Source organism: Myripristis murdjan, chromosome 1 (genome assembly GCF_902150065.1).
Source record: "Myripristis murdjan chromosome 1, fMyrMur1.1, whole genome shotgun sequence".
Lineage (NCBI taxonomy): Eukaryota > Metazoa > Chordata > Actinopteri > Holocentriformes > Holocentridae > Myripristis > Myripristis murdjan.
The window spans coordinates 24,160,745-24,174,120 of record NC_043980.1 but is presented as its reverse complement, the minus strand read 5'-3'; the positions used below and the strand labels follow the sequence as shown (position 1 = coordinate 24,174,120).

Below are 13,376 nucleotides of genomic sequence, written 5' to 3'. Positions count from 1 at the left end.
ATTTCTTCACGCAAAAAAATAATGAATTAAAAAAAAAACAAAAAACAAAAAAAAACATGAATGAGTAAATATGTTGTCTGGGGCAAAAGAATCTGTCTTTTGCCTTCCATGCTGTCTTTTTTTTCTGTGCTCTTGAATTGCGTTTTGCAGAAACCAAATAAATGAATGAATGAGACACTATAGCCTAAAAGAGACTAGAGGCTGGGCTTCTTAGGTTTTAAACAATCGCCGTGTTCCCAAGTCACTTCTTGTAGCCTATTTGACTGATCACTGATTGATCATGATTATAGCTTTTACTGATCATTTATGAATAGCTACAGCCAAAGTCCTAACCAAAATGACATCATATATTATTATCACGGCATTCTTACGGGATATTATGTAGGCTATCGTATAGTTGTGCTGTGATATTTACCCCATTTTTCTAAATGCTGTCTCATTGATGCAGCTTATAGTGCACAGTACCCAGAGCTTTATCTGATGTCTGACACAGTCGGTAAAAAACGGAAATCATTTTTGATTTATTTTCCTTTCTCCCTTGGTCTCCCTGTGTCAAAATTTATATCCGTGTAGGCCTAGTTCTGGTCGATTTAATTATGGAGATTCAACATTATAGGCTGTAAATAGCCTATCTATATTTCCTAGAATGCCACTGCATTAAGCTCTGAGACGGTTATTATAATGTAAATGGTTACTTTTTGTATTTGGTTTCCAATTTTTGCTCGGATACAGGAGCTTCTTTATGAATGCAGTAATTGTGTGAGTAGGACCTTGTGCTCCTAGGGGCCCAGGGGGAATGATTAGGTGAGAAGCCAGACCCTGTCTTCTCTTCCCGGCTGCACAGAGCCTTAATTACTGCCGAGTGCTTCACTGGTGAGCAGTGTGTGTTGTTGATAGCACAGCCTTTGGTTTTAGAAAGCCTGTGTGCAACTTTATGACCGTGAGAAGGTACAATAGCCTGTATAACGATAAAGATAAAATAAAGATAACTCTCTCTCTCTCTCTCTCTCTCTCTCTCTCTCTCTCTCTCTCTCTCTCTCTCTCTCTCTCTCTCTCTCTGACATTATTCAGTGTATACAATCCATCACTCCACATGAGTTTTGGTACAGTTATAGTGTGAATCTGGCATCATCTTGTGGTTTACTTTGGAAAAGCAAACAGCCTTGCTCATCCCCAGACGGCAGAGCTCTAATGGCAACAAAGATTTTTGCTCATGTTTTTTTTTTTTTTTTTTAGGTCAGATTTCACGTTTTGAATCACTCCGCTGACGACTTAGGCCTGTATTGTAGCTGCATCAAATACGTAATTTTCACCAAAGGTTGTCTCCTAAACCCCAGCTGAAAAGAAAATACCCTTCCTATTTTTTCACCACCGGGTAGCGCTGCAGCAACATTTGAAGGCTGGCCTGGGCTATGTTCAACCAAGCGACAACACTTAAACATAACTGCTTCAAGGGGACAACCAGCTCTCCTGGCAGGACATAGAAAATTGTAATCAATAATAACACAGTTTGTGCAAGTCTCTAGATGAGGTTATATGTTCAGTCCGACGAAATCCCTCTATATGTACGGTTAATGGCTTTTATGAACATTACTAACCGTTGCAAAGCAGACGCGCTCCTGAACGCAGCCCAACCAGAGTGAGAGAGTGGCTGTTGTCAACAGAGACGCTGCGAACATAGCAACACCGTGGTGGCTAGCTAGGTTAACTTCAACTATATTTTCCATTTCTGGTCACCCTGTCTCCTCCCAGAGAAGGTGGTCATCACATATTCACCTCGACTGCTTGCTTGTGGTCAATATTTGGAGATATAAACTGTCGGTGGCGATCTGACGTTAGTTAGTCACGTCACTAGCAAGCGTGGCTAGTGAATAATGACAACCTGTTGTCTGTGTTTGTTAACTTGTCGTCCGAGTTAGTGCTTGGCTTAATGGTGTAAAAAATCGCCAGAGGTGGTTTACCCTAGCTAGTTTATGTTTGTGTATATGTGGCCAGGCAGTCTGCTTGCTTACTTAACGTGGTAACCCTGCTGAACTAGCTGTTAGCTGGCGATTTCTGTGGTGATCACTTTTGTCTGAAGTTAGCATTAATGCTATTTAATACCTGCTGTTGTAACCTCAAAACCTCTCGCTAGCCACAGCCTGAATTCGCCACGTTTTTCTTGATAACGCTGAATTCACTATTCAGCTAATAAGGTTGCTGGCTATCCTTGAATATATTTTGGTGATAATACCAGATCAGTTTTCTCATTCAGTGAGTCATTTCCATTGTCTTGGATTGTGGCCATTGTCAGTGTCAGCATTAAGGAGTACTGGAGTATGTCTCTCGGCTGTTGCCAGTGGGTTGATTATGATAAGTCTTGTTCAGCATGGTTATGGCAGATGAGGATGTAAAACAGGAGCATATTCGTAGTGCTTTGCCCTCATGGACTGGCGAGCTAACTGGGTATATCATGAATACACTGAACAGTTCATTCATTCCCACGCATTTTGCTGATGGATAGTTAGCCAGAATATTTCTTTACAGCTGCAAAACTGGCCAGGAGAGGTGCTAGCCAGCCTGTTTTGTTTTGCACTTGGAGGCTTCCTACTTGAATTCCACTGAATAAATAACGTCTCCTTATTGTACACATTGTAGAAAATGCTGGGATACATTTGGCAGTATTTCTACGCATCCTTCTTCCGATACTGGCTGAAGTGGTTCATCAGGCAAGTGACTGGGAAATGTGAGCTGCAGAGGATATGCTCAGGCTACAAACCAGGGGCTACAAGGACGACAAAAGCAGGTGAAGTCATCTTAAATCTGGCCTAAATCTGCTGCTTACCAGTACCATTATCTTGTCCCTGTTGTTTTTGCAATATGTATTCATCTGCCTGTTTTTTTCCCATCCTAGAGTACTCTCTCCAGTCGTCAAAAAACAAGGTAAGAAACCATTACCAGTGTTTCCTGTAGATGTGCACACTAATTGTAGGAATACTTTTGGTTCAGAGGCACAGTTTCAGTCCTACACCAAATACAAGAAGAGCTACAGTGGGTGTTCCTGTTTGAAAATGGTTCCTAAACTGGATATTGGCAGCATTATATAAAGAACCTTGATTCATATAAAGGAAACGCTTGTTACCTTTATTACTAATGAGATAGACCTGTTCACTGTCTGAACTCCACTGTAAGGCCTATCCTTTGAACTTAATCAGCCAGGCTTTATCTTTCACCGTATCTTCGATAAATTGATGACTCCACTTATTATTTAAGATTATTACTAGGTAAGCACTTTCTAATCCACAGTTCATTCAGTGAGAAAAGTACATGGTTGTCCTTTTCAGCATTTTTGAGACTGACTTTGACTTGCCCTTTCATCTGACAGCATAGATTGTAATAAACATCAATCAGCATTTTTTTCCCCTAGTAGCTAGTGAAGACTAAGTAGTTCTTCATCTCCCTCTTTGTTTACTCTGACTGCCCTTTGTTTTCCTTCACTTCATCTCTCCTGTTTCACTTTCTTTCTCTGCAGGTTTTACGAAATGCTTTACAAGCCAGCAGCGATGATTTGGAACAATGTGTGGACCAAATCATGCAGGAAAAGAACGTCAAAGCCCAGAAAGATCCCAGGTAAAGTTATCTTAAAGATGCTTATAACTTCTGGTTCTTTAATAACAAGTCATTATCACTTGAGTTTGATTTTGAATGGTTTGTGTTAATTATTTGTTAAATCTCCCAACTTTTCTAGGTTCAAGGAAAGTCTACAGCTATGTCTTTTTCAGATAACAGGATACAAAAGCCTGTATGCATCTGTGGAGGACTTGAGAAAGGAAGTCTTTGACTCAGAGAAATTAGAGCATGAGACCATGCTTTTGAAGGTATATGAACTTAATTCTGGATCCTTAAATTATTAAATGCAACATTAAGAATTTTTTTTTATTTTGGTGTTGCGCCAAGACAACATTTTGTTTTGGTGTGTGGTAGACACAGAATGATGTTTATGTTACATCAAGAGAAACAACACCTTTATTTTTTGTCAGTTGAAGGAAGCATATTTGGCTTGAAGACATCCATGTAAGGAGTACAATAGACACGTATGATTTGGTGTTGAATCAAACATTGATTGTGAACCAAAAATGTTATGTACCACTTCAGATCAAATTATCAGTCATCTTACCTGCACCTTCCTATCTTCAGTAAAGTGTCGATGAAAATAATTAGCTAATTTTGTACCTTCAGCTATGGGACCTTTTGATGCCGACAGTGAAACTGGAGTCGAGGGTAACCAAACAGTGGGGAGACATTGGATTCCAAGGAGACGACCCAAAGACTGACTTCAGAGGAATGGGCTTGTTGGGCCTGATCAATCTCGTGTGAGTTGTCCCAAAATGAAGAACATAAGAGACAAATCAAAGACCAGATAATAACAGAACTTTCCATTTAGAATCGCCTGATATTGATTTTCAGGGCTAATACTGATACTGATTATTAGTAATCAAGCGGTCGATATTTATTTGCAGTTAATTTGAATAGCAGTGTCAACATATACGTCATTAGAAATGTCAATACAAACTTTTCTTTTAAATTTTTTATGCCAAAAAAGTGAAGTTTTAGCCTGCACATAAACCCTCGCAGAACATTGGTGCAGACAGAGCAATGCCTCGCATCTGTGACACTGTGTGTGTTTGTTGTGTGTGTTGCTGTAATTGTTTTGTTGAGGCCAACACAGTACCAAATTAATTCTAAAATGTGACTCATTTAACTTAGAGCTGAGACATTTTTAAATGGGGGTACTGATGGTTAGGGATGGGATTTGATAAGATTTTAGGGATTCCAAATCCATGATTGAATCTGCTTATTGATTTGATTCTTTAACAATTCTCTTATCAAATCTCACTGGGCAAGGGGAAGAAAAAAAAGTACAGATGGGTTTATTTGTATTAACTGTCTTTTATATCATTGTGTAGTTAAAATGCCACCACTCCTCTCCATCCAAATGACACAACTACATTTGAGTGTTCAAATTATTGAAATATTTATTAAATAACTGATATAATATTTATTAAATACAAAACTGTAAAAAACATAGTCATTTTTTTCTCAATCTGGGTACAGAAGTATCAGATGCAAGTAGCATTTGACTGGAGAAGTTCTGATACTACCTGGTACCGGGTTATTTCAGTCAATAGCTTAAAAGGTATTGAGTATTGATACCCAGCCCTACAGCGTATACAGTATGTATAAATAAAATAAAATAAAATAAAAAGCTTTAGCTGCGCTCCTGCTGTGCTCCTTGGTTGCTGCTTGGTTGAGATTCATTAACGTTAGCGTCACTCCGGAGCGTATCGAAAATGTGACATTCCTGCAAAGTAATTTCATGATGTGTGGACAAATGTTTCTGCGTGCTGCTAGTACTTCCTCCCTTTGTCGAAGTAGAAGTTTTGCAAGCGTTGCAAGTGGCTCTGTTGTCGTCTTTCTGAGTGAAGTATGACCAAACTTTTGAATGCCTCTGCCTCAACTCCATGCTAACTTTACAGCAACGCAGCATGCGTATGATGTCATAGCGCATGCACAGCGGACTCGATAGTGGAATCGTTAAGCACTTCAGCAAACGAGTCCGAGGATTCAGACCACTGAGAACCGGTTCTCAAATCCCATCCCTACATCCCTACTATCATATTGTTAAATGAGTTGCAGTAGTAACATTACCACCTTTAATGTATCATGAACATTCATTGCCAGTGCACATTAACACTGACAAATGCAGTTGTTACTTTATGATATATTTACGTAAAGCATGTGTTTCTTTTTAAAAGTGAATAACAATTTTAATGCAATGTTTGCACTTTGTTTCAGGTTTTTCAGTGAAAACTACACAGATGCAGCCCGTCAGGTGTTGTTTCATGCAAACCATCCCAAACTAGGGTAGGAGACAAACAAATGACATCAGCACTTTTTTCAGTATTTTGTGTCAAATATTTGGTTTTCATTATATAAATTACCTCAGACGAGTAGGATCAGATATTCCGTCCAGAGTTGTCGTGGTACATGTACACTACATAGGTACATGTCATTCTTGGTACTGATTTTGACCCTTGCACTTTGTATTTCAGGTATTCATACGCCATAGTTGGGATCAACTTGACAGAGATGGCCTACAGCCTTTTGAAGAGTGGCGCTTTGAAACCCCATTTCTACAACACAATACTTGGGAAGCCTGAGCTCCAGCACTTTCATCAGCTTTACTGTAAGCAGACCTATCATGCTTAATTATATACAGAACCTTTGATTCTGTAGATTTATAGGGCTATGGAAAATGTTTTATTTCCTCATAGGACAAACATAAAACACAAGGAGTTCCTGTTGTATAGGAGAAGGTGAAATCTGGTTGGCTTGTGCTTAAGAAATGAATCCTGAAACCTTCATGTTTATTCCCTGTAGGCTATCTGGCATATGAATTTGATAAATTCTGGGTGGCAGAGGAACCAGAGAGCATCATGCAGTTCAATCACTACAGGGAGAAGTTCCACAGCCAAGTCAAAGCACAGCTACAGGATCCCAACGTGTCCTTGACATTGACCGTCCACCCTAAAAACTGAGTTTATCCAGGAATAACCTCTGACTTCTCTGTAGCCCCTGACCTCGTTTCACCGCGTGTGAGCAGCCAAGAAGGCTGCCGAAATGCTAACATCACCGACCAAGCAACCTGGAGCTGTTCAGACCTCTCAAGTATTCCTCAAATAGATAAAACCCTCCATCATTTGTTTTTGCAATCCAGTTGGGTCATCTTTTAGCATTACAGTGATACTGTAGTTAGGGGCTTTACATTAGAGCACAAATGTACCATCCTATACCTCAGAAATAATGAGCATTCCTGTTACTAACTGTGCTAAATAAAGGGGAAATGAGAGCCGTTGCAGAGGATTGTAATGATTAGGGTGCTGTAGTGTTTTTTTGTAAGGATTTGTGCACTTTTCAACAAGCAGGCAACCAAATTGTTGCAATTTAAAGACAGCTATAAACTGAATAATAACATGTCAACTACAATGTTTTGAGCTGTGTCGTGTGTATTTATATAAAATGCCTACTCTCACAATTGTCCTGCTCAGGAATTTAATATTTTTGTCCCGAGTTCAAGGCTATACGTGAGTGAAGTAATGAATAATTTGCGTTTTTGACGTTCCATTGTGTTGCCGTTTTTGTAAACTTTGTGCATGTTTTAATGTGTTTCAACTGATACCATTAATGCCATCTGTATTCTAGGTGATGTGGAAATCATAATGGTTGTCTTTTTACCCATTTCACACATTTGTATGTGATCCAAGACTGATTTTACATTTTATTTGCCTGTTGTTTTATGCTGTTGTTTGCTTTTGAGTAAGATTTGTAAAAATGAACATAGATTGCTCAAAGTTGAAAAATAGACATTCTGACGCTTTTATGTGTTTTTGTGTTTGAGTGAGGAAGCAAGAGGGAGAGAGAGAGGATATTGCCTAATAAAAACTAAGAACACATAGTTTATGTGTAAAACACGTCAAATATATTAGGATTTACAGGAATAGGCTGTTAAACATTTTGGTTCGGGCACCAGTATTATTCAGCTATTGCCACTGTATTGTGCGCTTACTCAAGCGACCTTGAAACTTTGGATTGTCCAATTAGGAATTACACAGTGCAAACTAAACTGTTCAATCATTAACTCCCAAAATATTTCAAAAGGGCTCTATGTAAGACTTCATAAATATAAAAAGGGAAATCCATTTAATATATTATTAATTCAGCATATAGGCACTTATAAATTAGACTGTCCATCTTTCCTTTTTGAACAAAGGATTTGCTTTTTTTCTTGCCACAGGACACAAATACTGTTGAACAAAACCGAAATCATAATGAACTGATATTCACAATGTTTCTGTATCGAGACCCCAGCCTAATGTGGCTCAGGTTCTCCGGTCAGTTTTTAATTGGTGGCCTCAATCCTCTTCTTGGTGACCATCATGGCCCTCTTGATTTGCTCAAATGACACAAACATCACTACATTCCAAGATCCCAGCCTCAGAAATGATGGCGCAAATCTGTAAGTAGCAATAAGGAAGAAATTGGTTAGAGGTTAACGACCTGGTGAGCAACGGGCAGAAAAAAAAACTTGTAATGTAGTAACCTCAGTTACAAATACCCCTAAAACTTTGCTATGTTTTTACATGAATAAACCGCTTATCAAGCCTTTTTTTATGAGTGAGAGCCTGTGAATGTGTGCAGAGGACAGACAAAAAACAGAAAGAGCTCACCCTTTGTAAAAAGCTGTTGGCCCCTCTTTGGTCAACATGGTCCAGGCGCAGTTGATAGCGCTCTTGTACTGGCCGGGTGGTGAGTTCATGTACCGAGTCTTCACCACGTCCACTGGGGAGGCAATCACTGTGGTGACGAAGCCGGCACCAAACGCAGATACAAAGTGGCAAGGTAGATTGTCTAAGGGAAAGATTAAAGAAATTGTAACTCACACTTAGTATGATAACTCTGAGACCTCTTGGCTCAGACGTTTATAAAACCATATCACACCAGGTTATGTAATCGTGAAAGGGGCAGTATGAATCATTGAGATAAATGTGATATTAACTATTTACAGCTCTCTGCAGAGAAAATACACTATGTACTGTGCCAGCATGTATTCTGTTATCAGCTGTATGGTGGATACAAGAGTCAAAGGGGCGAGAGGGTGTGTGGAATTCTGCCCAATCAGCTGTCTCACTTGTTGGGATTGTGTGTGTGTGTGCGTGTGTGTGTGTGTGTGTGTGTGTGTGTGTGTGTGTGTGTGTGTGTGTGTGTGTATTTGTTAGCTTAGGCACGCTTGCACTCACCCGACATCAGGTTATGTCTGAGGATGGCTTCTTTGATAAGGTCGTAGGTAACCAACTCTGTGCAGTTGACCAGCGCGTTTCTTGTGATGTTGGGCAGTGTGCCTGGAGAAGTGATGGTCATAATAATAATGTTACTATAATAATGCCTCTGAAGCCTTTATATTGTCCCCAGTTAGCATCTCAACAGCATTTGTCCTGTAAAAATTTAAATTTACCGTCGATGCCATGTATAACGTGAGCAAATGTTTTGTTTACATGGCTTTTAATACCTGTTAGAATAACTTCCTTACTAACCAGAGCCTAAGAGATACTGCACCTTTCCAGAGCCCACGTAAACCCTCGTTTTGGAAGATGTGTTTGTAGGCCTGCATGGTGCCACTGTAGCGACGAGCCACCCCATCCAGGTTCATCTGGGCCTGGAAGCGAACCTTGACTACATCAGTGGGTTGAGCGAAGGACACAGCCATGGCTCCCGTGGTGCAGCCAGCCAGGATACGGATAAGTACACCTGGGTCTGGAGAAGGGGGCAGGGGGGACAGGCACTGGTGAACATCTGTCTGGGTGTCGATCCTTTAATGATGTTATATCCAAAAAACTTGAGAAAATACCGACTCTGTCCTTTTAATTCTCAGTTTAAAACTCCTAGGTATTTGTGTGGTGGGAAGGCTATTATGCATTGGATGTAAATGCTGTAAACACTTACTGTCCTTGCCACCAGTGTAGAAATTTTTGACGTTATCGTAGAGGCCAATTCTGATGGATGCAAAGCACACCTGTCTCTGTAGCCCGGCAACCAGCCCGTTATACAGAGACCTGGGCCCTTCAGTTCGGATCATGGTGCTGATTGTCCCAAACACCCCCCTGTAGCGGATGTCTTTGGCTGCCTCCACTGCCTTCTCTCCCTGAATCTGGGGTCACACATTGTACTGAAGGCTAATACCAGCTTTACAAAGTACAGAACAAAAGTGGGAAACCTTTTTAGTCTAAATGACACAGGGTGCAGCTGCAGAAATGTCACTGAATGCTGCTGATTTGACATGACAGACTGTCAAAGGTAGTGAGAAAAGTGTAAAGTCAAACTACACAGTGCCGCTGAGATTAGTCAATGTACCTAATCAGTGCACACTACCAAGGCAGGGTGTTGACAGAGCGTCATGACAAAACATTGTTAGATATGTCACTGTAAACAAAGAAAAATCAACTCGCTGTCATCAGCCAGTAGATCGTGTGGTGTTGGAGATGAATGTCCAAAAGCTTTCCTGTTCCTCTGTCAGTGTTACTGAACAGATACCTGTAGTCTGACTTTGGCTGTGTCCAGAGGGAATGTGACAAGGTCGGCTATGCAGGCAGCTGCTCCAGCGCTCGCCATCTTCACCCCCAGTGGAGGGGGAACATCTGAAGGTTTAAGTCCCACCATGTTTCCTGCTGCTGGGTTGACATGTAGGCACAAACATGCACATGTACATGTACACAGTCATATGTGTCACTGCTGGGTTATAGCTTATAAAACCACATTAACAGAGCACTTGTTGTGAAGTCTTCATAAATCTGCATGGATAATTGTTTCTCTTATCAACCATTTTTGCTTAACAATCAAAGGATTTGAGATTGATAATGAAGATATAAAACAAACATACACTTACATTGTTTGTATATATTTTAAAATTCCTTTTGGTTCTTGCTTGATGTTACTGGCAGGATTTAATAGGCCAGATTATAATCCATAAAGGGCCCAACTTGAAAAAGAGGAAAGATGCTTCTTCTCCTCTGTATTTATATCATCTCTAGCTGACTTTTTTTTATGACATCCTCAGAGAGGCGTTACTGTGTACAGGAGCGCGGGTCAAATCAAAGTCCATTGTCTGTCAGAAAAGTCAATGTTCAATTTACCCTGCAGTGCACCGCACAACAGAGACTTTCAAGAAAAACAACTATTTAACCTCCCCACTTTATAAATGGTAATATGGACACAAAACATTTCCTTTTTTTTCCTGAATGCAACTTCATTATCTTTTAAGCATATGTTTCGGACCACTTTAAATGTCCATAAGGTTTTATTGATTGTTGTTTTCCCCCCCATACCTTCAAATATAAACATGTATAGATCCTGTTTTCACATTTACATTCAGTTAATATTTAGGCCTATGGAAACACCAGTGGGTTTCCTTTGTGTCATGTGCTTGGCACTGACTTAAAGTAATTATTTACTTCATCATACCAGCTGTCTCCCCTTAACAGCAGTCATAATAGAGCGCCATCAGACAGATTCATGGAGGGCTTATCTTTGCTCTCAGCCAATGACAGAGGTGGTGTGTGGGCAATGGGAAAGTGGTTGGAGCTGATTGGTTGAATGACGGCCTCCTGAGCGCTTCTTGTAGCCAAACCTCACATCTGGTTGCCCTTTCATCTCTGTTGCAGTTGTGTTGCAGTATCATCTGTGCTCATTTCTCTCTGGGAAAAAAATTATCCGTCAATAAAACACACACAAGTAAAACAAGTAACACTAACCACATAACATTCTCTATGTGGTACATTATCTTGTGGTACTCTTTATGGTAGATTTCAACCAACTACACAATGTGACAGCTGTGTGTGAGAAGTGACAGACGTCACTTCTCACATATTTGCAAAAGTGGACGCTGGCTTAACACACAGACACACACGCACGCACACGCAGTGGGTATAAAGCAGGTAGGAGAGTTGTGACGTAATCCAGTGACTGAAGTTCATTTTGGAGCAGATAAGAGCCTTGCTTCACGGCTGTCAACAGCTTGACTGTGTCAGGCCTATTTCGTAACACCATTCCCTAAAATATCAACCCCTGGAGGCAGGCTTCGCAAACGTTACAGACGTCATGGTACTGAGAGTTTATAGTTGGGATAGTTGAACAAAATTAAAATGGTTCCAAAAATTAAACTGGATCCAAAGTGCAACACAGAATAAACACAGAATAACCCCCCCTCCCCCCCGGCACATTTGGACCTTGGGTTCCTGTAGCCCATCTTTTATATCACTGCTGATTTTTTGTAGGTATCCTGTGGCAAGGAAGGAACCCGCTGACTCTTGATGCTCCCAAGCTTTGCAGGGCTGTGTCCTCTGCTAGAATATAAACCACAAGGGATGCTGGGCTACCTAATGTCCTGCTAGTTATGCCATTAATATGCAAATTTGTGCCCCAGAGTCTAAACAGACGGTCCTCTCAACAGGGCTGATCTGTGGTGCAAGAATGAAGTTCCTGTTGTGCTTTATTCATATGTTACTGCTCATAGGGATGTAGTGTCCCACACATTATACATCATGGCGGTGATACATAAACAAGAAATATAGTGTTTAATATAGTAACAGCAATTACATAATGCAGTAATTGTGGAACAGAACCTGTTCATTTAGCCCTAATGAAACATGACATCAAAATTTGTGTTCAATCTCATCCTGTTTTCCTTGCGACTAGTCCAATCAGTTACAATTAGGAGATGAAAGACCATGTCATAGCCACATTTGCTCGAACTCAAAGCTTGACAGGGGAATCCATCATCTTGCTTTCATGACGGCACTAGGATGAGTTAGTGTTATATAATGTGTGGAAAGTGGAGCGTGCAGTGAGACCGAGGACCTAGTGGACTTGTTAAAATGAGATATGACTAACACTTAATTCTTCCTGGTCTATTTAGCACACATTGTTTCTGATAGATTAATCACCACAAGCTTTGCCATCTGTCTGGAAGGGAACGGTCCCATAGACTCCTGTTGAACTGGCAGCAGAGCCAATTCTGAGAGAGGGCTGTGATTGGTCAGGCTTGGCCGCACCCCAAGGGTGTTTGGCCCACAGAGAGAGAGAGAGAGAGAGAGAGAGAGAGAGAGAGAGAGAGAGAGAGAGAGAGAGAGAGAGAGAGAGAGAGAGAGAGAGAGAGAGAGAAAGGGACAGAGAAAGAGGCACTGCAGCCGACTGTGATTTCACAGAGGTCTTTACGTCACGTCACAGTTGTGCTAGTTTGACGCTAAACTCCCGCTGGAACTCTGTGAGCTTCAAATTGTTCAAAGTTTCATCTGGGAGGAGAGCACCGAGCCGCTGAGATTTGACATACCTTCTGGTAAAACTGTTATGTTAGTTTTTATCTATTTAAAAAGCTAATCTGAAAAGCTTCTTTTGAAAATAAATAACACCCACAGATTATGAATAAACATACTTTTCTCAAAGCTTTGGCATAGCTTTGAGAAAGATAGAATGTAATTATACCAAACTGATTTATTTATCACACTAATCCCGACCTGACAGACCAAGTCCGAAAGCTCAGTTGCACCTTTGTAGTTACTTTATCTTAACAATAAAGCAACAATAAACCAGAAACTGTAAATTATGATTTAGCTGTTACTTGTAAACTGTTTGCTGAAAAAATAAATAAACAAATAAAAACACCCCCCCACCTCCACCCCCCAATAAAGACATCAACATAACAGTGCTATATCTGGAGCTAATTCATCATGGCTGATATGGCTTCAAATTCTTCAGATAGGAGGCCTAAACGATCTTCCTCCTTT

At 40.5% G+C, this 13,376-nt stretch overlaps 2 protein-coding genes across 7 annotated transcripts; one reads left to right on the top strand and one right to left on the bottom strand.

Annotated features, from left to right (window-relative positions):
- Window positions 1–1,467: 1,467 nt before the first annotated feature.
- elmod2 (ELMO/CED-12 domain containing 2) lies at window positions 1,468–7,420 on the top strand. 6 transcript variants are annotated; one of them, XM_030059466.1, is made up of 9 exons: window positions 1,468–1,490; window positions 2,638–2,785; window positions 2,894–2,922; window positions 3,512–3,609; window positions 3,728–3,857; window positions 4,219–4,352; window positions 5,836–5,904; window positions 6,093–6,226; window positions 6,421–7,420. In XM_030059466.1, exons 2-9 carry the CDS (start codon window positions 2,641–2,643, stop codon window positions 6,576–6,578), a joined length of 897 nt encoding a protein of 298 aa, XP_029915326.1. In that variant the 5' UTR covers window positions 1,468–1,490; window positions 2,638–2,640; the 3' UTR covers window positions 6,579–7,420. The 6 variants fall into 6 exon arrangements, with proteins under 6 accessions (XP_029915326.1, XP_029915319.1, XP_029915293.1 ...); XM_030059459.1 differs by lacking the exon at window positions 1,468–1,490 and adding an exon at window positions 1,532–1,702 and having other exon boundaries at window positions 2,636–2,785; XM_030059433.1 differs by lacking the exon at window positions 1,468–1,490 and adding an exon at window positions 1,533–1,757.
- Window positions 7,421–7,939: 519 nt separating this feature from the next.
- Window positions 7,940–10,254, bottom strand: ucp1 (uncoupling protein 1). The gene is made up of 6 exons (XM_030059479.1): window positions 10,129–10,254; window positions 9,541–9,745; window positions 9,154–9,351; window positions 8,838–8,939; window positions 8,268–8,448; window positions 7,940–8,054 (listed from the first exon to the last, which is right to left on the bottom strand). The coding sequence occupies exons 1-6, from the start codon at window positions 10,252–10,254 to the stop codon at window positions 7,940–7,942; spliced, it is 927 nt and encodes a 308-aa protein (XP_029915339.1).
- Between the last annotated feature and the right edge of the window lie 3,122 nt (window positions 10,255–13,376).